The 24,033-nt window shown below is 44.8% G+C and overlaps 1 protein-coding gene across 2 annotated transcripts in view; it reads left to right on the forward strand.

Annotated features, from left to right (window-relative positions):
• LOC106549204 (CD59B glycoprotein-like) overlaps positions 1-7,807 on the forward strand; it is a 29,724-nt gene extending 21,917 nt beyond the window's left edge. For both annotated transcript variants that reach the window (XM_087712715.1, XM_014066790.2), the window contains exons 2-4: positions 242-312; positions 6,171-6,281; positions 7,487-7,807. In XM_087712715.1, the coding sequence (XP_087568841.1) occupies positions 264-312; positions 6,171-6,281; positions 7,487-7,608 (282 nt within the window). In that variant the 5' untranslated portion in view covers positions 242-263 and the 3' untranslated portion in view covers positions 7,609-7,807. The remainder of the gene's footprint in view (positions 1-241; positions 313-6,170; positions 6,282-7,486) is intronic.
• The last annotated feature ends 16,226 nt before the right edge of the window (positions 7,808-24,033 follow it).

Consider the following 24,033-nt stretch of genomic DNA (forward strand, 5'->3'; position numbering starts at 1 on the left):
TGACAATCAGCAAAAATAGACTGCAATACTGCACCCTAACAACTGTGCCACTGAGGCTCATATTCTATACTACAATATACATTTTAATTGATCTTAATATATTGAATATCTCAGATTATTAAATAGTATTATGTACTTAGGTGGGTCTTCCAGGCTCACTGGTCACAGAATCTTGTGTGAAAATCAAAAGAAAAGATACTCTGAACAGCTAATGACCCAGATTTCCAACTCTTGATTGCAGGCAATCCGTTTCCAGAAAAACAATGAGAAAAATAATCTTGTGTGTACTTGCTGTAATGCTTTGGTCACAAGGTAAGTTATCAGTTATGATCACTCAACACTGACCATTCCTCTTTCACAGACCCAGTCCCTTCCTCTTAAAACTGAGATGTCCTAGATTGGAGGTCCTACATGCAGAAGCTAGCAGAAGCATGTTTGAGATCAGAGAGAGATTTGGTGGTACTTGGGGTACAATGGTCAACAGTGGCTAATTCTGCCCACTCCTAATAAGCTAGCATACTCTCTCCTCCTTTTCCTCATTTGATTCAGTTGCTTCACTGCAGTTGTGAGAACCTATTGTTAAAGTGTTGTGTGTGTACAATGGAGCTAAGTCAAAGATCTTTTCCCTGCCCTGCCTAAAGCAATATGGACTTGACTTTTTAAATTTTCATGATCAAGGAATGCCAAAAGACTCAAAGCATATTATTTAAATATGGCAGTTTCCTCATCTCTTGCTTTTAATGTTTTTGTCTACTGCTTCTCGCTATAAATTATTCTTTAGGCTATGTATTGTCTGATCTCTATACTGAACTCTATACCCCTCAGACAGGGTTCGCAACTTGGGAGTCCTCCTGGACCCACAGCTGACCTTCGACCATCATTTGATGGCTGTGACCAGGGGGGCATTTGCCCAGGTTCGCCTGGTGCGCCAGTTGCGACCCTACCTGAACCGGGAGGCCCTCACAACAGTCACTCGGGCCCTTGTGACCTCTAGGCTGGAATACTGCAATGTGCTCTACATGGGGCTGCCCTTGAAGAGCATCCGGCGACTTCAGCTAGTCCAGAATGCGGCCGCGCGAGTGATTGTGGGCGCACCTTGGTTCGCCCACATAACACCTATCCTCCGCGAGCTGCACTGGCTACCTGTTGATCTCCGGGTGCGCTTCAAGGTGCTACTTACCACCTTTAAAGCCCTCCATGGTAGTGGATCTGGGTACTTGAGAGACCGCCTCCTGCCAATTACCTCCCTGCGACCTATCAGATCGCATAGATTAGGCCTCCTCCGAATTCCATCCGCCAGTCAGTGTCGACTGGCAACTACACGGAGGAGAGCCTTTTCAGTAGCAGCTCCGACCCTTTGGAACGATCTCCCCGTGGAGATTCGTACCCTCACCACCGTCCAGACCTTCCGCACAGCCCTTAAGACCTGGCTATCCCGTCAGGCCTGGGGATGAAGATCGTAATCTATCCCCACCCGAATGATGAATGAATGGTGTGTACTATTTTATACTCATGTAATGTTTATGTTCATCGTTTTTGTGTCCCCCCCCCCCTATACTTTGTAAGCTGCCCTGAGTCCCCTCAGGGAAAAGGGCGGCCTATAAATATTAATAAAATTCTAAATTCTAAAATCTAGTATCTGTCATGGACCATCTGTCCTCCTCCATTTCTTAAAACATGTCAGAAATAACAACAATGTAATTTTTAATCTGCTAGGCAGGAAAGTTGTAAATATAAAATTAGTTTAGTTTAGTTTAGTTTTATTAGTCTTGTCTGCCGCCCACTCCCGAAGGACTCTGGGCGGCTTACAATAACAAAGGAAGGGGGTAAATAGATAAATAGACAAACAACAATTTAAAATACACAACATTCATAGTTCCCATGGGGCTGGCTATTTCAACAGCCCCCCAGCCTGCCTGAACAGCCAGATCTTCGTGGCTTTGCGGAAGGCCGGGAGAGTAGTAAGGGTCCGGATCTCCACGGGGAGCTCGTTCCAGAGGGCTGGAGCTGCAACAGAGAAGGCTTACCCCCGGGGAGCCGCCAGCCGACATTGGCTGGCAGATGGGATCCAGAGGATGCCTAGTCTGTGCGATCTGATCGGTCTATGGGAGGTAATTGGCAGGAGGCGGTCTCTCAGGTACCCAGGTCCGATGCCATGTAGGGCTTTATAAGTAATGACTAGCACCTTGAAGCGAGTCCGGAGACTAATGGGTAGCCAGTGCAGTTCGCGGAGGATAGGTGTAACGTGGGTGTACCTGGGTGCACCCACGATCGCTCGCACGGCTGCATTCTGGACTACCTGAAGTCTTCGAACACTCTTCAAGGGCAGCCCCATGTAGAGCGTGTTACAGTAATCCAGTCTTGAGGTCACAAGGGCGTGAGTGACTGTCTGAAGGGCCTCCCGATCCAGGTAGGGTCGCAATTGGTGCACCAGGCGAACCTGAGCAAAGGTCCCCCTGGTCACAGCCGATAAATGGTGTTCTAAAGTCAGCTGGGGATCCAGGAGGACTCCCAAATTGCGAACCCTCTCTGAGGGGCCTATAATTTCAGCCCCCAGCCTGAGAGATGGAATACTTGGCCAATCTTTGGGAGGGAACATCAGTAGCCACTCGGTCTTGTCTGGATTGAGTGCCAACTTGTTTACTCCCATCCAGACCCTAACAGCCTCCAGGCACTGGCACATCACTTCTACTGCTTCGCTGAGTTGGCACGGGATGGACAGATACAACTGCGTATCGTCCGCGTATTGGTGGTATTTGATCCCATGCCGGCATATGATCTCACCCAGCGGCTTCATGTAGATGTTAAATAGGAGCGGGGACAGGACCTAACCCTGCGGCACCCCATAGTTGACAGGCCTTGGGGTCGACCTCTGCCCTCCGACCAACACCGACTGCAACCTGTCCGAGAGGTAGGAGGAGAACCACCGAATAACAGTGCCTCCCACTCCCACCTCTTGCAACCGCCACAGGATACCATGGTCGATGGTATCGAAGGCCACTGAGAGGTCAAGGAGCACAAGGATAGAGGGGTGACCCCTATCCCTGGCTCGCCAGAGATCATCGATCAGCGCGACCAAAGCAGTTTCCGTGCTGTAACCAGGCCTGAAACCTGACTGAAAGGGATCCAGATAGTCGGTTTCATCCAAGGACCATCGGAGTTGAGAGGCCACCACTTTCTCAACAACCTTCCCAACAAAGGGCAGCTTGGAGACTTGACGATAGTTGCTCAAAATGGCTGGGTCCAGAGATGGTTTCTTCAGGAGGGGTCTCACCACCGCATCCTTTAGGAGGAGCGGGAAAATTCCCTCCTGGAGAGAGGTGTTAACTATCGTCCGGATCCAGCCGTGTGTCATCTCCCTGCTGGTCGAGACCAGCCAGGAGGGGCACGGGTCCAGTATACAAGTGGAGGTACTCACCGCTCCCATGGCCTTGTCCACTTCCTCAGGAGAGACAAGTTGAAACTCAATCCATAAAGTATGCTCAAGACCTTCCCCCGGTACCTCGGCTGGTACCGTGCAATTGGAGTCCAGCTCTCTCCGAATCCGAGCGACTTTATCCGTTAAATACTGAACAAATTCCTCAGCTCTACCTTGTAAAGGGTCATCCGCATCCCTCCCTTTCAAGAGGGAGTGGGTTATTCTAAACAAGGTGGCTGGGCACGATTCAGCAGATGCAATAAGGGCGGCAAAATGCAAACATTTCGCCGCCCGTATTGCCACGAGATAGGCTCTGATAAAGGCTCTCATCAGTGCTCGGTCTGACTCAGATTTACTGGCCCTCCAGCGGTGCTCTAGGCGTCTCTTTTGGCACTTCATCTCCCAGAGTTCCTCAGTGAACCAAGGGGGCCTCCTGGATCCGCTGCCTCGGAGAAGTCACAAAGGCGCAATCCGGTTTAGAGCCCGCGCCGCCGCTGTATTCCAGGCAGCGACTAAGGACTCCACCGGATTGTGGACAAGAGTGTCAGGTATCTCTCCAAGCGCCGTCTGAAATCCCAAAGGATCCATCAGGCACCTGGGGCGGAACCACCTAATCGACTCCACCTCCCTACAGTGGGGGATTGGTTTCCGAAAGTCAAGCCTCAGTAGGAAGTGATCAGACCATGACAAGGGCAAGGTCTTAATGCCCTTCAACTCTAGATCACGTCTCCACTGCTCCGAGAGGAATACGAGGTCAAGCATGTGACCCCCTGAATGAGTCGAACCCCGAATTACTTGGGTCAAGTCCATGCCTGTCATGGAAACCATGAACTCCTGCGCCCCATCAGAGCGTTCACCAAGTGTAGGCAGGTTGAAATCCCCCAGAACCATAAGCCTGGGGAACTCTACCGCCAACTCGGCTACTGATTCGAGGAGCGAGGGGAGGGCTGTTGCAACGCTGTTGGGAGGTAGGTACGTTAGCAACAAACCCACTTGACCACCAAGGTCCAACTTCATCAACAGGGACTCACACCCGACAAGCTCCGGAGCAGGGATCCTACAAGTAACTAAAGACTTTCGGACGATGACCGCCACTCCCCCACCCCTTTCCTGGGGTCGCGGCTGATGAAGCACCTGAAATCCTTCTGGGCACATTTCAGTGAGGAGGACTCCTCCCTCCGGGCCCAGCCAGGTTTCAGTAATACATGCCAGGTCTGCCCCCTCGTCTAAAATTAGGGGAGCTTTGTGAACCACAGACCTGGCATTTAGCAACAACAGCCTGAGACCAGGGCCCTGACAGTTCTCGCCATCTGGCCCTGGAGTGGAACTAGCAGGGCTGGAAGGAGGGATCTCTGTGATGTAGCGAACCCTCCTTCCCCGGTAATGGCTAGCCCTGAAGTTCCCGTCGTACCTGCCTCTCCCCATAGTGACCGTAATGCTCTGGGCCACCCCCGCGCCCGTAGACCCCATATCCCTCCCCCCACAGCCTCTGCTCCTTCCGGCAGGCGATTTTTGTCACTCATTCTGGGACGGGAGGTAGGCCTGCCCCCCCCTACCACTTCTGCAATAGCACTCAGTGGAGGAGGCACCAGGCTGTACTCTCAATCCTCTCATACATACACAGGCACTCATCCATGCATTCCCCACGTATGTTAATTAAACACAAAAAATACAACAATATGAGGTTAAAAAGGTGGGTACAAACATCAGCCAGGCACACTATTCACACTACATTCCTAAAATGTGCGGAGCACTGCGCAAGTACGGTTAAGATAGTCAATGGTGCGGAAGGAGGAGGGAGAGCTGCTCCGCACAATACTGAAAATGCAGGAAAAAAGAAAATAGAAAAAAATAAGAATATAGTATTTTTAGTACTATTTTTATTACTATTTTTATAGTACTTTATTTCTGGGTCCGTTGTTCCAAAATATCCTTCAACATGTTCTATGTTAAAATATTTTACTCCATTCTGAAATAGGAAATCAAACTTAAACTTTCTTCTGATTAATTGTAATCTTTACTTTGTTACCCATACTGTCCAAGTTTCAAAGTCCCATCCTAACATTGTCCCACAGGAAGAATTCTTACAATTAATTCCAAACTCATATTTGAAATCAATATGGACCTTTATTCCATTTATAAGTTTTCAAATCAAAATTCTAATCATCCTGCTTTTTATTTTTATTTTTTTAAAAAATATTGAATGTGTATTTTACAGTTTTTTCACTAGGGGTAGGAGACTTTAGGCTTGTTGATCCCAAAGTTTCAAACCGCTGAAAAGCAGTTAATAAACAATTTTTAAATATGTTTTGAAAAGGAAATAGAACACAAAGTTTGAGCAAGATGGCTATTCTCTCTTCTCCCATAGCCATAAACATGCCAGAGGACACTGTCTTGTGGTTCTCTTAAAAGGAGCAATTGTCTGAAGCACTTATGGGTAATCTCAAGTCCTCTCCTTTTCTGGAGTGGAATTATAAAGAGCGGTCAACTGTCTGGCTTTTCATTCAATCCTGATCAGCAGTTTCATTTTTTAACAGAGCTGTCTTCAGTTTGCCATTCTCTCCCCCCACCTCCCCCAGGTCTGAATTCTCAAATCTTATTGAATTTGAAATGGAGATTTTGAAATTACCAAAATCTTTGCTGAAAATAATTTTCAGCATTTTTACTCCCAAATACCATTGGTGTAATATTAGCTAAAAGATAGCTGATGGAAATTAGAGATTGAGTTGCTGTTTTGCCTCTTCTCTTTCAGCTGTGGATGCTCTGGAATGTTATTATTGTCCCAATGGAGGAAGATGTTTTAGCACAACTACCTGCTCTAGTAATCAAGACCAATGTATGTCCATATTCTTTGCGGGAATTGGTAAGTATAAGTGTGAAAAATTAATTATATTTAGTTTTTTAATTTTGGGGGTGGGGACAGGGACTTCAATGAGCTTTGAAAAATGCTATGGTCAATCATTAGCAGAAGGAATCAGTTGGGAGAAAATTCCAGCACTACAAACTGCACAAACCTTACAAAAGATGAAGCTCTATGAAGGATGCTATTTTCCACTTGAGTTGCTAAGCCTTTTTCAAAGATAACCTTATTCCATAATGGTTGGGTGGAATGTAGTCACCTTCTGGAAGGTCCCACAGATAGATGAATCAAATAAATGAGCTTCAAACATGGAACATAATGATCCTTGGTTTGAATCTGAAATGAACTCAGTATGCTAACCAATTTCCCAAATTAAAAACAAAATGTTTTTTACCCCAACAATATGATGATTGAATTTTCTTCTGGAAATGGTCACAGGGTACATTGCTTTCTGAGTCCTGATCTTTACTAGCTCTATCTGTGTAAGGGCCATAGCCTTCACCTTAAGAAGCCCAGGAGTTCTGGGGTGGGTTTTATTTCAACTTCTCTCTGAACCTAGGCAATAGGTTTTTATTATTGTTATTAAGCCAGCCATTGTCCAGGGATCATTTGGCCCAGGATGCACCTTTCAGGATCAAAAGAACCCTAGGATACCTAGCTTCCACTGCCCATCAAAATTTGCATTAGTGTCTCAGGTATCCAAACAAAGAGAACTGACTAGATTATTCTGGACCCTGGAACAAAGGCAAATGTTGCCCTAAGTATTGCTCAAGAAGAACCACAATGGACAATTCTTTATCAACAGTTTATGCAATGTTACTAATTTCTTCAAGTTCAGTCTCCTCTACAAGACTTTGATGATAGTGCAAGCAAAATGCTTAATAGTGGTATTGCCAATGCATTTCCAGACAGCCTGCTGATTTTTTTCAGATATTGGGGTTATTTTCAGGGGAGCAGATAGGTCCTTTTGAGATCTCACCACCTTGTCCCAGTCTCAGTCTTGCTATTCATGTGAAACATGTTTTTTTCACATGAAAGAACCAAGAATTTCAAATAATGTGGATGTACTGAATGCTTGGCCCAGCTTCCAAAATGAAGGAAGGGTAATCCATCTGGAGCTTCCATTGTTAACAAAGAACAATGTTGGTGAAGTGAAAAATTAAATTTATTTTTTTCCATAAGCAACCACAATGGCTTTTTTTCTGTAGGATTCCAGCCACCAAGGTATGCTAAGAGGTGCGGCTCTCAGTATGAGTGTCAAGTTCTGAATTCAGTGCCAAATGCAGGAGTTAGAGCCGTTTGTTGTGGCTATGACAGATGCAACCGTTAGTGTTCACTTTCAACTGGAGACCTTCTCGATGACATCATTGGCTTCAACTGATTGCATTGTTTGTGATTTGTCTGAAATTGAAGAGCGATTTGGAATGTGTTGCTCAGTAATATTCTCAATCCGTCCTATATGAATGGGAAAATAAATAAAGCATGTCATCTTTCATTGTGAACTTTGAATAAAGATTTGTTTTTATCTATCTTGTGTCTACACCAAATCATGTTTTTGGAGTTTCCTCAGGTATTGATCATGTTGCACCAAAAGCTAACACAAGTGTACATAATATGCCTGAACATCACAACACTATGCCAGTTATCAAAACTCAAGATGAAAAGGAAAAGACGAGCTTTAACATTATTTCACAACAATATGCATGCTCATATCTCCATCATTTTTCTTACTCTTTACCAACTTCAATAGCTGGTCAGCAGATTTTTTGGGGAGGCCCTGGGCTTCAGATGCTGCCTTTAAATGCCAAATTTAAAAGTATCTACAATACATTGTCTCTTATCCACCGTTTTAGTGGGGATATTATGGAACAAACCTGGCATGTAGAACCAATCTCTGGATGGGCTAAGAAAGGGATGTTGCGTAACTGAACTATAGTAAGGATGACTCCATCCATACACAACACAGAGGTGCTATCAAGGCCTACGTCATGGTGGTAAGAGTGGGCAACAGCTTTATTTGTTCTTGCTTATTTTGTCCTCAGTGTGTCACCTGGTGGCACTGTTCTAGATTATCTGGCCCCTCCTGGGATGGGAGGTGGGGGTGTCAGGTGATCATCTTCAGGGCTGTGCAGAAGAATTTGTTCAAACCCTGACAGACAAAGTTACTCACATTCATTCCCATGTGTGGAGCAAGTTCATGCAAAATGCCTGAGGGGTAGTCTTGCTCAGTTATCCGGGAATGGTTTGACGTTTTTGAAGCTGCGAAAATGGACAAGGTCCTCAATGCTGTCAGCGCCATCACCTGTCAGTTAGATCCTTGTCCCATTTGGATGGTGAAAGCCTATAAGACAGTGATTGGCAGGTGGATTCAAGCACACCATTACAGGGAGGGGACATTTCTTGGGCCTTTTAGAGAGGCCTGGCTCATCCCCTCCTTAAATAGCCATCACTTGAACCCACCTGCTTGGACAATTTTAATCCTGTTTCCTATCTTCCCTTTTTAGGGAAGATGGTGAAAAATGTGGTTGCCTAGCAGCTTCAGAGGGTCTTGAATAAAACAGAATATCTGGATTCCTTTCAATCAGGATTCAGGCTTGGTTATTGGACCAAAATGGCATTGGTCGTGCTTGTTGATCTCTGATGAAAGTGTGATTGGGGTAATGCAACCATCCTTGCTCTCTTTCACTCTTTGGCAGTGGCCTTCAGTACCACTGGCCATGGCATCCTTTCTTGGCTATGAGGGCTGTGTCTGGGTGAGATGGTTTTGTGCTTGTTTTGCTCCATTTTTCAAGGCTGTTCCCAATCAGTGTCAATAGGGAGTGAGAGATTCAGCCCTCAGCCACTATCTTGTAGCATGCAACAGGGCTCAGTACTGTCTCCATTCCATTTTAATATCTACATGAAGCCACTGGGTAAGATCATATGTAACTACGACTTACGATATCTAAAATATGATGATATCCAACTCTATATTTCTACCTCTGGTGGCCCACGTGATACCGTTGCTGCCCTCTCATGATGTCATATTTAAATATGACCGTTTCCTTATCTCTTGTTTTTAATGATTTTGTCCACTGCTTCCCACTAGAAACTATATTTAGGCTATGCTATAAACTCTTCTCTAGGCTATGTATGGGCTCCACCTAGTATCTGGTGGAGCCAATATCATGGATCATCTGTCTAGAATGCCTTCTCCATTTCTTAAAAGATGTCAGAAATAACAACAATATAATTTTTTATCTGCTAGGCAGGAAAGTTGTGAATGTAGAATTCTGATTCCAATCTGTATTTACCCCCTTTCCTCATCAGCATATTTGGCACATGCACTTATGTATATGCTTAAACTGCCTCCTTGGCCCCTATGTAAATATTGTGTGACATGTAACACATCCAGAAGAATGTGTAACAGAAGAAAATATAAATTGGGTTTTTAAATTGTTAAATTCCTAAAGAGAAACTTCATATCTTAAATCTCTAACAGCTATTTTATCAAAATTTATACTTTCAATTTTCTTATTGTAATTATAATTAAAATTTATATCATCAATGATAAAATAACATACACAGTAAAAAAAGAATAAATAGAAAATGAAAATGCAGGAAAAAATAAAATAGAAAAAAAAGAATATAGTAAGGCAAAAGAAAAGTAAAGTATGACGTAAAGTGAGATTTGGACATAAGAGTGAAATTGTCCAGGGTCAGACTAGATTATCTATTTGTAAGGTGCAAAAGCCTCTTTTGAGTCTTGAAGCACCTCTCTCAGACGTCAGATGTGGGTTTACACTGTCTGAGCCTTTTGGTCAAAATAAAGCTTTTCTTGATCTCAAAGTCTGGGTCCTTTGATTTTCTGCAACAAAAGAAATATATAAAGAAATGACTTCCCTCTTCTCAACAAATATAAACAATTTTAATAACTTATCAGGTTTGTTCAAACACAACAGATGACCCCATCTTCCCATATCCTACCTCACACAATCTATCTATTTAGGTAGTAACTTTTAAAATTAACTTTTAACTTTTAAATTAATATTTTTGTTCCAAAATATCCTTCAACAAGTTCAATGTTAAAATATTTTACTCCATTCTGAAAAAGCAAATCAAATTTAAGTGTTAGGTCCCAGAAGTTTCCCGCGCCACCAAGATTCCAAAGAGTGCAAGACTCAAGACAAGGCTTGCAAAAAAAGCAGCAGCTTTTTATTTTTGGCTAAAAGCAAAAACTGGGTGGAATTCTATGTCCAAAACACAGGCAAAAGCATATAAGGAATAGCCACGCCTCTGTGAGAGTGGCCCATTAGAGACAAAGTTTACCCAATCAGAGACAAAGTTTCATTATCAACATAGGTCTTTATCTTCAAAGCATTCCTTATTCAGGCCTCTATCTCTGTGTATTTTATTTATGGTGCATCCCTATAGCCCTATATAAGGTGGGGGGGTTTTTCTCTCCCTGGCCAAGTTATTTATTCAGCAGAGTGTTTTCAGATAACTCCCTGCTGCATTATTCTCTACTCTGTTCCTTTATCTATGGGCCTGTTATTCCTGGGTAACAATTTATGTTTTCAAGGATGTAAGTAGCAAAGGACAGAAGAGAGACACAGAAACGAGATAACAAGTTTTGCACTAATGGCAACCAGTATCAAAATTACAATTCTTACCAAGCCAGGATTAATTCCTAACAGCTAATTTCTGACAGTATAATCAGGAGCAGAGGTGGGTTTCAATTTATCTTACTACTAATACAGTTGTGCATGTGCTTGCGCGATGCTTCTGCACATGAGCAGAAGCTTTCGGGTGGGTGGGTGGAGCCTCCTGCCACCACCACTTCACCGGATCCAGAGAGAACCAGCAGAAACCCACTTCTGATCAGGAGCTAAAAACAAAGGTTAATTCATAACAAATGATTTCTAACAATATATCATATCAGAAGAAAACAGCAAATATTGGTTTAATCAATAACATGTGTGTGTGTGTGTGTGTTGCATTTGTGCTGATAAATAAATAAAGGGAGACTAGTATAGATCTATTTCAAGCTATTTAGCTCTCATTAGCTAGCCATACCCTTACTGGGATTTGAACCTGTGCTGTATTACATATTAGGCAGTTGTGTTAGCCACTAAGCCACAGGCTCTTCTCCTTTATCAGCTAAGCCAGGGAAATAGATATGTATATTGTGTCACAACCCCTGGTATGCCCAAATATGGGAGGAAGCATACTGCTTTCCTTTCTCTGTCTATCGGCTCATCCAGACAGAAAGCCATTATTTTTACTGTTGCCTTTGTTACCTTTGTGTTGCAAATGTAAAAATAATGGCTTTCTGTCTGGATGGTCTCTTGTGATGAGCTGATAGACAGAGAAAGGAAAGCAGTATGATATATATATATATGTATGTATGTATATATGTATGTGTGTGTGTGTGTGTGTGTATATATATATATATATATATATGAGCCAAGGTGGCGCAGTGGTTAAATGCAGCACTGCAGGCTACTGCTAGATCAGCAGGTCAGCGGTTCAAATCTCACCGGCTCAGGGTTGACTCAGCCTTCCATCCTTCCGAGGTGGGTAAAATGAGGACCCAGATTGTTGGGGGCAATATGCTGACTCTCTGTAAACCGCTTAGAGAGGCCTGAAAGGCCTATGAAGCGGTATATAAGTCTACTGCTATTGCTATTGCTATATATATATATGCATAGGCAATCCATAATAAAAGCAAATTTAACAAATATATGGTGGCATTAGCAACAAGCCAATATTAGTTTGATCACTATACTCCTTCATAAGCATTCTTCTCATTAATTGTAATCTTTACTTTGTTCTACTTTCCCCTAGTGTCCCATCCTATCTTTAAAAATCAATTCAAAGCAAAAGCATTTTCCCATAAGAAGAATTCTTACAATTAATTCCAAACTCTTATTTCAAATCAATAGGGACCTTTATTCCATTTATAAGTTTCCAAATCAAAATTGCAGTCATCCTTTTGCCATTTGTTAATTTAAAATAATAATAAAAAATCTTAAACTTGTATTTTATAGTTCTTTCACTAGGCGCAGGAGACTCAGTTTGTGTTTTAGACTTGTTGATCCCAAAGTTCCACACAACTGAAAAGCAGTTTAGAAACCATTTTAAAATATGTTTTAAAAGGAAGTATGCAAACTCATTTGATGGCTTAAGATCAGATTCCTTTGACATTTGAAGTGGAGTGAAACAGAGCTGTGTCCTCGCGCCAACTCTATTCGGGATCTTTTTTGCTGTCATGCTGAAACATGCTTTTGGAACTGCAATAGAGGGTATTTATCTCCAGACCAGATCAGACGGAAAACTCTTTAATCTCTCTAGATTGAGAGCAAAGTCTAAAGTCCAGCTGAAATGTTTACGGGATTTCCCCTTCGCTGACGATGCTGTTGTTACTGCTCACTCTGCTGAAGCCTTCAACAACTTAGGGACTGTTTTAGCAAGGCCTGCCAAGACTTTGGACTAACAATCAGCCTGGAAAAAAAGTCTAGTCTGAAAAAAACACAAGTCATGGGTCAGGACGTGGATTCACTTCCCTGTATTACAATCACTGCACAAGAACTGGAGGTTGTCCATGACTTTGTGTACCTCAGCTCAACTATCTCCGACAGTCTCTCTTTAGATACCTAACTCAATAAACGTGGCCGCTACATGACAGAATATACAAAGATCCAGGTCTATAGAGCCTGCATCCTGAGCATACTCTTGTACTGCAGTGAGTCTTGGACCCTTTTGCACAGCAGGAGAGAAAGTTGAACAACTTTCATATGCGCCGTCTCCAATGTATTCTCGGCATCACCTGGCATGACAAAGTTTCAAATAGCAGTCTTGGAATGTGCTGCAATTTCTAGCATGTATACACTATTGAAACAGCGACGTCTACACTAGTTTGGGCATGTCGTGAGAATGGCTGATGGTTGGATTCTGAAAGATCTCCTGTATGGAGAATTAGTGCAGGGAAAGCGCCCCAGAGGGAGATCACAGTTGCGATATAAGGATATCTTCAAGAGTGATCTAAAGGCCTTGGGAATGGACATTAACAGCTGGGAAACCCTCAGCTTGGAGGCTAAAGACACAGCATGGTCTTCTCCAATTCCAAGAGACACTCGTTCACCAGGCTGAGGCAAAGAGGCAGTCCCAGAACCTGCAAAATCTGGGGCTGGGTAGGAAGACAGAATGTATCTGCCCTCAGAGTGGAAAGGATTGCCACTCTCGAATTGGTCTTTTTAGCCAAACCAGATGATGATTTAGGACCTCTTTCCAGAGCACAATTGTCTTTTGAGACTGAAGAATGCCAATGATGCAAACGTAGCATTCTAACAATTTGAGCAAGATGGCTGTTTACTCTTTTCCTGGAACCATAAACATGCCAGAGAGAACACTATCTTGTGGTTCTCTTGTAAGCAGGAACTGTGTGGGCAATCTCAAGTCCTCTCCTTTTCTGAAGTGGAATTACAAAGAGCCATCTACTGTCTGGCTTCTCATTCCGTCCTGGTCAACAGTTCCATTTTTAACAGAGCTATCTTCAGTTTGCCATTTTTCTCACAGAGATCTGAATTCTCAAATCTTACCGAATTTGAAATTGAGATTTTGAAATTTCCAAAATGTTTGATGCAAATAATTTTTGGCATTTTTACTCCCAAATCCCATTGATGCAATATGTTAGCAAAAAGATAACTGATGGGAATTAGAGATTGAGTTGCTGTTTTGCCTCCTGTCTTTCAGCTGTGGATGCTCTGGTATGTTATATTTGCTGCAAAGAATTCCAATGTTCTAACACAACTACCTGCTTTGGTAATCAAGACCACTGTATGACCATGTTCTTTGCAAGACCTGGTAAGTATAATAGTGTGAAAAAATAATTATATTTAGTTCTTTAAATACAAATTCAATGAGCTTTCAAAGGAGGCTCTGGAGACTCATTAATAATGCATGAAACCATTTGGGAGAAAATTCCAAGTTTTCAAGTTGTACATACCTTACAAAAGATTCTATGAAGGATGCTATTTTCCACTTGAATGCCTCTTTCAAAGGCTCTATAAGGCCTTATTCAACGGTTCCACCACAAAACCGCGATGTCCTTATCCGCGCCGACATAAGTGCGGAGGCAAATCTGCGGCGTCTGAAGCGCTAAGAAAAAAACGACCCTACCGCCGCGATAACAGCACGGTGACAGAAGGGCGTTCTACATGCTTCGTTCTTTGCCTCCAAAGGTAGCCCTCCTCCTCCAGCTAACAGCGGCAGCGGGCACGGGGCAAAGCGGGCTGCCCAGCAGCAGCAGCCCGTGGGAAGGGTCCAGCTCAGCCGCAGGGGGCAGCAGGAAGTGGAGGAGGACGCGGCAGCGGCGGCGGCTGAGGCTCTCCCGGGCCGGCGAAGCGGGCTTGCCCGGCGGAGGCAGGCTGCCCTCTTCTTCCTCAACAACATCTCCTTGGACGGGCGGCCTCCACCGCCAGCGCCTCCCCCGGAGGAAGAGGCAGGGCGGGCGGGCGGGCGGGCGGCGGCTGAGGCTCTCCCGGGGCCGGCGAAGCAGGTTGCCCGGTGGCGGCGGCCGCCCATCCAAGGAGATGTTGTTGAGGAAGAAGAGGGCGGCCTGCCTCTGCCGGGCAAGCCCGCTTCGCCGGCCCCGGGAGAGCCTCAGCCGCCGCCGCTGCGTCCTCCTCCGCCGTCGGCGGCCCTGCTCGGGCCCCCCGCGGGCTTCCTGCTGCCCCCCGCGGCTGAGCTGGACCCTTCCCGCGGGCTGCTGCTGCTGGGCAGCCCGCTTTGCCCCGTGCCCGCTTCCGCTGTCAGCTGGAGGAGGAGGGCTACCTTTGGAGGCAAAGAACGAAGCATGTAGAACGCCCTTCTGTCACCGCGCTGTTGTCCCCGCGGTGATGACGCGCGGTGATGACGTCGCGACTTTAGTGACGCGATTTAATCTCCGCTATTTTGCGTAGCGCGGTTTTGTCGTGCCACGTATTCAACAATATATGGGAAAAATACACCTAATTACTTTCTGGAAAGTCCCACACATGCATGACTCAAATAAATGACCTTCAAAACATAAGGACTTGGCTTGAACATGAAAGGTACTCTCTGTTAACTGACTTTCCAAACTAAAGATAATTTTTTCCACCAATATGATGACTGAATTTTCTCCTGGAAGTGATTGCAGAGTACATTGCCTTCTGACTCCTGATCTTTACTAGCTCTATTAAGGCAATAACCTTCACTTCAAGAGGCCCAGGAGTCGTGGGGTAGATTTTATTTCTGCTTCTCTCTGGATTTAGGCAATACTGTACTCAAATCATTATGGGGTCAATGAGTCATTGTGGCAATAATATGTCCAGGTGGCCCAGGATGCACTTTTCAGGATTGAAAGAATCCTGGAATAAGTAGCTTTCACAGCACACCAAAATTTGCATTAGTGACTCAGGAATCCAAACAGTAGAATTGACTAGATTAAGTATTCTGGCTGGCAGGGTTCAGGAGACGGGCCTTCTCTGCCACTGACCCTGCCCTTTGGAACATCTTGCCCTCCCTCTCCCCTGAGTGGGGTTGGCTCCAACCCTTCTGACCTTCGGCAAAAGCTTAAAGACTTGACTCTGCCAGTTGGCTTGGAGCTCCAATGGAGGGTTTTCAAATTGGGGGTGGTTGATAGATTAATAACTGATGCCACCTCCTCACTTCTCATCCTCCTCCCTCCACCCCTCCTCATCTTAAAGTTAGGGCTGAATAATTGGATTTTAATTTTATAGTATTTGATTTATATCATCTGGGATTTGCGTAGTCTTATCTTTTAATATTGTAAGATGACCAGAGTTACCGTGTGGTAAGGTGGGTGGCCAATAAATTTTACAAAGAAAGAAAGAGAGAGAGAGAGAAAGAAAGAGAGAAAGAAAGAAAGAGAGAAAGGAAGAAAGAGAGAAAGAAAGAAAGAGAAAGAAAGAAATTGAGTTTGGAATGGTTAAAATATTCAGAGGATGGTGGCCATGGATGCATTGCAAATCATAGATGGTATTGGAAGACCCATTAGGTTTCTTTCCAGGGTTAATTGAACTACATATGCCACTTCATCTTATTCCCCGACCCCCAACAGCTATATACTAGCAGTATTATTTATATACAGATAGTCCTCGACTTACAACAATTCATTTAGTGACTGTTTGAAGTTACAACGGCACTAAAAATGTGATAAGATCATTTTTCACACTTACAACCCTTGCAGCTTCCCCTTGATCATATAATAAAAGTTCAGACACTTGGCAACTGACTCATATTTGTGACGGTTGCTGTGTCTTGGGGTCACGTGATCCCCTTTTATGACGTTCTGACAAGCAAAGTCAATGGGACAGCCAGATTCACTTCACAACCATGTGACTAACAACAACTGCAGTGATTCACTTAATAACTATGGCACGAAAATAGGGCAAAACTCAGTTAACTAATGTCTCGCTTAACAGCAGAAATTTTGTGCTCAATTGTGGTTGTAAGTTGAGGACTACCTGTATATTTAGACTCAGTTCAAATGCTAGGTGATTGAGGTCTAGCTGTTATTGCCCCTTTTATTGAGAATGAGGTAATTATTTAGCCATTTACTCCCCAATTAATGTATTAAATGTAATTAGTACATTAGATGCCAGATCAAATATGATCTGATTTGATAGAGTGCAGGGAAATAACAGAAGAACTGGCATGATTTAGACCAGGGGGACATCCCAGATTGGACAGCAATAGGTGTGCATACACTTGTGCTTTCTTCCAGTGAACAGCTCTGACTACTTTTTGAAGGAGTATTTTATCTGCCTAAAAATAGCCTTTTTCAGCCTGAGCAGCAGTGGTTGGATTCAGCCAGTTCTCACCTATTCAGGAGAACCGGTTGCTAACTTTCTAAGCAGTTCAGAGAACCAGTTGTTGGAAGAAATCTTTTGTTTTTTTCCCACTTCACAGGGCTAATCCTGTAAGGAAAGCAGGAAGGAAACATTCTGTTGTTGTTTTTAGCCTAATCTTTATTGCCCTGCTTACAGAAACTGCCTCTCCGGTTAACCCTTATTACATTGTAACAGCTAAGGCGAAGTGCCCATGGACATGAGTGACACTGAGATGGCTACGCCCATGCAGTCACATGACCACCAAGCCACGCCTACCCAGCTGGTCATTAGGGCATAGAACCGGTTGTTAAATTATTTGAATCCCACCACTGCTGGGCACCACCCTCCAAATATACATAATTCTCAGCAATAGCAATAGCAATAGCAGTAGACTTATATACCGCTTCATAGGCCTTTCAGGCCTCTCTAAGCGGTTTACAGAGAGTCAGCCTATTGCCCCCAACAATCTGGGTCCTCATTTTACCCACCTCGGAAGGATGGAAGGCTGAGTCAACCCTGAGCCGGTGAGATTTGAACCGCTGACCTGCTGATCTAGCAGTAGCCTGCAGTGCTGCATTTAACCACTGCGCCACCTTGAGTTATGGTAACTGAGGATTCTGGGTGTGTGCCCATTGTGTCTCCCCATCTACATCATTTATGAAAATGTTGAAGAGTACTGGGCTAAGACAGAAACTTGACATAGCCCACAGCATGCTTCCCACCTTGTAGCAATTCCATATGCTGAGTGTGGTTGGTTAGCTAGTCGCAAATCCAATAATGTTGATGTAAAAGTGGAGTCTTCCCTTCAGTGTTGACATAATATGCTTGCAGTTTGAGCCTTTGCTCTCTAAAATTCTTGAACTCATAATTCAATATTATGGTCTTGGTCTCACAACAGTGAGACACTGGTGAAGCAGGGGCAGGAGTGCCTGCATTTTCTGTGTCATATGAGAAGAAAACATCTTCCTTCCCCTGTCCTTACCCCTTTCTATAGAGAGGTGATTGAAAGCATTCTGTTGTATAGTTTTATTGTGTGGTTTGGAAGTGTTACTATTTCGGACAGGAAGGCTATGCAGAAAGTGGTTAGGATGTGGGAAAAGATTACTCGAAGTTCACTTCCTTCTTTTCAAGGCATGGCATATGCATAACTGCTTGATCAAGGTCCACAGTATGGTCAGGGACACTCCACGTCTCTCCCTGTCTGGTTTTATTTGTTACTTTCTGGGAGGAGGAATTGTAGTATCTGAAGCAGAAGAACCACATTCTGTAATAGCTTTGTATCATACAGTATCAACCTTGTTAACTCTCAAGACTTTTTTTTGCTATGTACTCAAAATGGACTGTGATTAATATATACTCTGTGTGTGTGTGTGTGTGTCTGTGTGTGTGTCTGTGTGTCATATATATCATACGTATATGTGTGTGTGAGTATGGGTATAGATCGTATTTTTTACACTAGACACACCGGACCATAAGATGCACCTAGGTTTAGAGGAGGAAAAAAATAGTTTTTGAGCTCTGTGTGTCCCGTTTTCAGCCTTCCCTGGGCCCCAGAACCACTGTCAGCCATAAATGGGCCCATTTTTGGCCTCCCAACCCCTCCGCACATCCTTTTTTTTTGCTTCCCCAGCCCCCAGAAGCACCTTGCAGGCCAAAAACGTGCCTGTTTTTTTGCCAGCAGAGTGCTTCTTGGGGCCAGGGAGGCCCAAAACAGGATGCACAGACATTTCCACACCGGTTTTTTTTTTGGGGGGGGGTAGTGAGTCTCATACTGCAAAAAATGTGGTATGTATGTTCTTTTGAAAGAGGGCATCAGAATTTCATTTTTAATGTGTACAAGTGCCACAGAAAAAAGTGAGAAAGGTTATGGTATCTATACTTCTTTAAAAGTATTAAGTATTGTAAATAGCAAAAGGCTAATCATTTACCATTATCATGTGCAAATATATTTTGTATACGTTTTATGGACTGTAGTCTGTGAAAGCCTATCTAATAACAAATTAGCTTTTAGCTTTGTAACAAGACCCACTTTTTCTGCAAAACAAACATTCAGCTGCCGAACTGCTGAAAGTACAATACACTTTCTTTTTAACATTATTTTAAAAAGTAATAAAAGAATGAATTTAAGAAAAAATCCACATGTTCAATGAAGGATAGGCGGATGGAAAGCAATTCCCAAAGTTTAGCATAATGCATTTTTTAATTAAAAAAAAGAAGGAAACTGTTAAATCGGGTGAATGAACTCAGGCTTCAGAGTAACAAACAGCTCTTTATTAGCACAAGTCAACTATGCACAATCCAGCGAAGGTTCAGTCTGACAGCAGCTCTTTTAAAGGAGCTGTCAGACCCTTCGACTAATCAGATTGAACCTCTCTTCCTGCCGGAACAGAGGACCTTGGTATAAACCATTACTAATGTTTCTGGTATCTAACACCCATCCCCTCTTAGATGGGCTCAACTGACTTGTGACGTAATCACACCGATAGGTGGGCTTTCTCGTGGCTCGCCCAGACCTGCGCAGTTCAATTGGTGGATTTCTTCAGTCAGGGTCGGATGGACCTGTTGTTTCCGTGGCTTTGCCTGGTGGAAGCTCCTGAAACTTCTCATAGCCCCTGGCTGGAGTTTCTGGAGCTGGTTCGCTTGGAACTTGCTGCAGGCCTGCAACAATTACAGATGTCCCGGTACCTTCGGGATTGATGTATCTGTGGAAGGCGTGAATTCGTGCTTCTTTTGTGTAAGGCTTTAGCTAACTTGTGCAGGAATTACCTCTGGTTGCCTAAGATTGGAGTTGGAGATGCGGCCACAGAGTTGGTCAATGTGCCATCTCCAATTTCGACCTCGAGCTCTAATAGGTAAAAGCAAGGCCCGGTGATGCCTATTACTGTGGCAGGAATCCAAAGAGTTCCCCCAGCATAATTGTGGCCGTAAACTTGATCCCCTATGCTAAAGTTTCTTATTTTGCTGGTTGAATCTGGGGGCGACACGGCAGAGTAGTTTGGGTGTAGCTGGCCTAAGTGGGACCTTAGCCGGTGACCATTAAAAGCTCGGAAGGGCTTCTACCAGTGGTAGCACTTGGGGTGATGTGCTGTATGAGGAGGAATTGATCAACTCATGTTTGCCAATCTCCCGGGCCCATCCTGGATAGGGCTTCTTTGGCAGATCTCACTATTCTCTCCGCCTGACCATTGGATGTCGGATGGAATGGAGCGGCCAGGGCATGTCTGATTCCCTGTGCTGCTAAATAGGTCTTGAATTGAATGGCCGTAAATTGGGACCCGTTGTCAGAGACCAATACATCGGGTAGGCTGTAAGTAGAGACAAGTCTCCATAGTGCCTTGATGACTGCTTCTGCTGTGGAGAGGTCATGAGGACTACTTCTATCCATTTTGAGTAGGCGTCCACAACTACCATAAAGGTCTGGCTATGAACAGGGCCAGCAAAATCTATGTGCACCTAGACCATGGTGCTTGATGTCGCTCCCACTGCTTAGCAGGCGCCTCTGGGAGAGCTGGTCTGGACTCCTGGCATGAAGTGCAGGTAGCCACCCATTCTTCTATCTCCCTGTCCATGTTAAGCCACCACACGTAACTCCTGACCAAAGATTTCATCCTGACAATTCCAGGATGCCCCATGTGCAAGGCCTCTAATACTACAATGTGCAGTTTGGGTGGAACAACGACCTGGTCCACCCACAGTAGACAACCATTTATTACTGACAGTTCATCACATTTGCAGTAAAACATTTTAAATTCAGACCCCGCAGGCCCCTTTGTCCACCCCCTCCACACCCAGTTCAAAACCTGTCTGAATGTAGAGTCTTTTGATGAGTGGCAGGTGACATCACAAGACGAGACAGGACCAGCCTTAAGACAGTCAATGAGGAGAATTGGCATCTCGGGGGTAGGTTTGCAAGCAGTTCAGGCAGTGGGCATCGACTCAAGGAGTCGGCATGCCCCAAGGTAGAGCCAGGTTGATGGACGAGGCGATAACTGTAGGCCGCGAGGAAGATGGTCCATCTGGTCATTAGCGGTGACAAAGAAACAGGGGTAGGCCGGTCCCCAGCCAGCAATCCCAGCAATGGTTTGTGGTCCGTGATAAGTTCAAAGTCACGGCCGTAGATGTACTCGTGGAACTGTTTCACACCAGCGACTGCAGTCAGAGCCTCACAGTCCAGTTGGCTGTAGTTCCACTTGGCAGCAGACAATATTCATGAGTAGTAGCCAATGGGCGCCTCGGTTCCATTGGGCATGCGGTGACTGAGGACAGCTCCGACGCCAAACATGAAAGTGTCGCACGTTAGGACAAGTGGCAGGGTCTGGCTATATTGGACCAAAAACGTGTCTGCTGACAGCAGTTTCTTCACTGCAGCCAATGCAGCTGCTTTAGCTCTGCCCCAGGACCACTTGGCATGTTTGCTGAGAAGCCGATTCAAAGGCTCAGCAACTGTGGCTTTCTGCTTGAGAAAAACACTGTAGAAGTTAAGGAGCCCGAGGAACGCCTGCAGTTCGGTCTGATTGCGAGGTGTAGGGGCATTCTGGATTGCCTAAATTTTTTTGTTGGTCAGGTGAATCCCATAGCTGTCAATGAGGTACCCTAGGAATTCAACCCTTGGCACATTAATTTGGCATTTTTCTTTTTTGAGGTGGAGGCCTTTGTCTCTGATTCTGGCCAGAACAGTTCCAAATCTTTTAAATAATTGCGCCTTATTTGCAGCCGATACCAATATGTCAACTCCTGGAATCCCCTGCAAAAGCCATTCCATGACGCTTTGGAACAGTCCAGGGGTGATACTAACTCTGAATTGAAAGTGGGTGCATTTGAATGCACCCCTGTGCATCACGATGGTTTAAGCCTCTGCCGTGGTGCCATCTACAGGCAACCGCTGGTATGCCTGAGCCATATCTAATTTTGCAAAAACGTTTCCGGGGCCTAATGAGTGCAGTAAATGCTGTACAATGGATACAGGAGAAGTGCTTTGCTGCAAATCTTTGTTTATTGTGCACTTGTAATCTGCGCAGATGCAGACATATCCATCAAGCTTGACAGGTGTCACTATAGGGGACTTCTAGTGTGCATGATCTACCGGCTCTAGGATTCCCTGGCCAATCAATTTGTCGAGTTTCAAATCAATTTTAGGGTGGAGAGCGAAAGGTACTCTCCTGGGTTTTAGCCTGATGGGGGCTACATTGGGGTCCAAGTTAAAAGATATTGGAGTCCCCTCATACTTACCTAGACTGGTGCCAAAGACCTCCTCAAATTCCTCAGTGCTTTCGTCTCGTATGGCGTTGATTCCCGTCACTTCTAGGCCCAGGGCTTCGAACCCTAACCCTAACCCTAACCCTAACCTCACCCGGAAGGTCCCCTGGACCACAATGGGGACTCAGTTCCCCTGGTAGTCGCGAAGGCAGATGTCTGGAATCCACAGCTGATACTTTTTAAGGCTAGGGATAGCCTGTTTGAGCGCTGCCCAAGACCTTATGGTCAAGGACGACCCCATGTCAATCTCCATATTGCATGGAGAGTCCTCAATGAGGACTGTGACTTTCAGCTTTTTTGGCCGCTTCGTGCAGACTTGGCCTACGGAGGTGTGGTAGATGACTCTGGTATCGCCTTCTGTTCGCCGTGGTGGAGGCTGCCATGCCCCTTGGTTGGGCCTCTGATGGTGGTTAGGTATGCTTCTGGGCTTCCAGGTTGTAGCGGGGTGATCGCTTCTGCAGACCTTGATGATGTGCCCCCTGCGTTCGCAGCATTGACAGATGGCATTGCGGAAACAGCAACGTGTTCTGAGCTGGTTTCCTCCACAGCTGGAACAAGGCGAGAAACGCAGTTCACATTTTCGTGCCAGCTTAGTGCAATTACTGCGCATGTGGTAGCTGTCATCTTCGCTCTCCGAGCCTTCAGGCTCTGTGGCCTCACGATGCCCGCCTGCGCTCTTCCGCGCGCTCTTTAGACTATTTTGGCACTGCAAGGTTTCCGTTGATTTAATTGAAGACTCAGTAGCCCTGGCTTCGTCTAGGGCAACTTGGAGAGTAAGATTAGTTTTTGCTAATAACCTCCTCTGCAGGCCAATGTCCCTAACACCACATATGATGCGGTCAAGTAGTAGTTCATCAAGATCTCTAAACTCGCAGTACGCTGCAGCCTTTCTGAGCGCCGCAACGTATTCGTTGATGGATTCCCCTTCTTTTTTGTTATGGATGTTGAATTTGTGCCTCTGGATGTATTTAGATGGTCTGGGAATGTAGTGTGTCCTCAATGTCTGTTGTAGAACCGACCAAGCGACCGATTGGAGTGGCATTGGCTTGGACAAATCCTTCACCATCTCAAACACCTCTGGTCTGCAGTAGCTCAGGAACATATATTTTTTTCCGGCCTTCAGAAAAGCCCATGAGGTCATTGGCTTAGAGGAAGCAATCAAACCTCATCATGTAAGATTCCCAGTGCTCGGTGGCTTGGTTGTACGGAGTCGGTGGGGTGTGCGTTGTCATCTTGTGTTCCTGAGCACGTTTGAATTTGCCACTCAAAGATGAGGCTGGATTTACTTGCTGGATTGTCATGCTCTTTTTGTCTGCCTAGTTGCCTTCCAATCCCATCTTCGTCGCCAGTGTTAAATCGGGTGAATGAAGGCACACTCAGGCTTCAGAGTAACAAACAGCTCTTTATTAGCACAAGTCAACTATGTACAATCCAGCGAAGGTTCAGTCTGACAGCAGCTCTTTTATAGGGAACTGTCAGATCCTTCGACCAATCAGACTGAATCTCTGTTCCCACCAGAACAGAGGACCTTGGTGTAAACCATTACCAATGTTTCTGGTATCTAACAGGAACAACCAACAAAATATAAAATATAATTTACAGTGGGAAAAAACAATGAGCAGAGACAAAAGCCAAAGCAAATT

The sequence above is a fragment of the Thamnophis sirtalis genome, unplaced genomic scaffold (assembly GCF_051295495.1).
Source record: "Thamnophis sirtalis isolate CommonGarterSnake01/CBP01778 unplaced genomic scaffold, rThaSir2_p1.2 scaffold_1, whole genome shotgun sequence".
NCBI classification, from domain to species: Eukaryota; Metazoa; Chordata; class Lepidosauria; order Squamata; family Natricidae; genus Thamnophis; species Thamnophis sirtalis.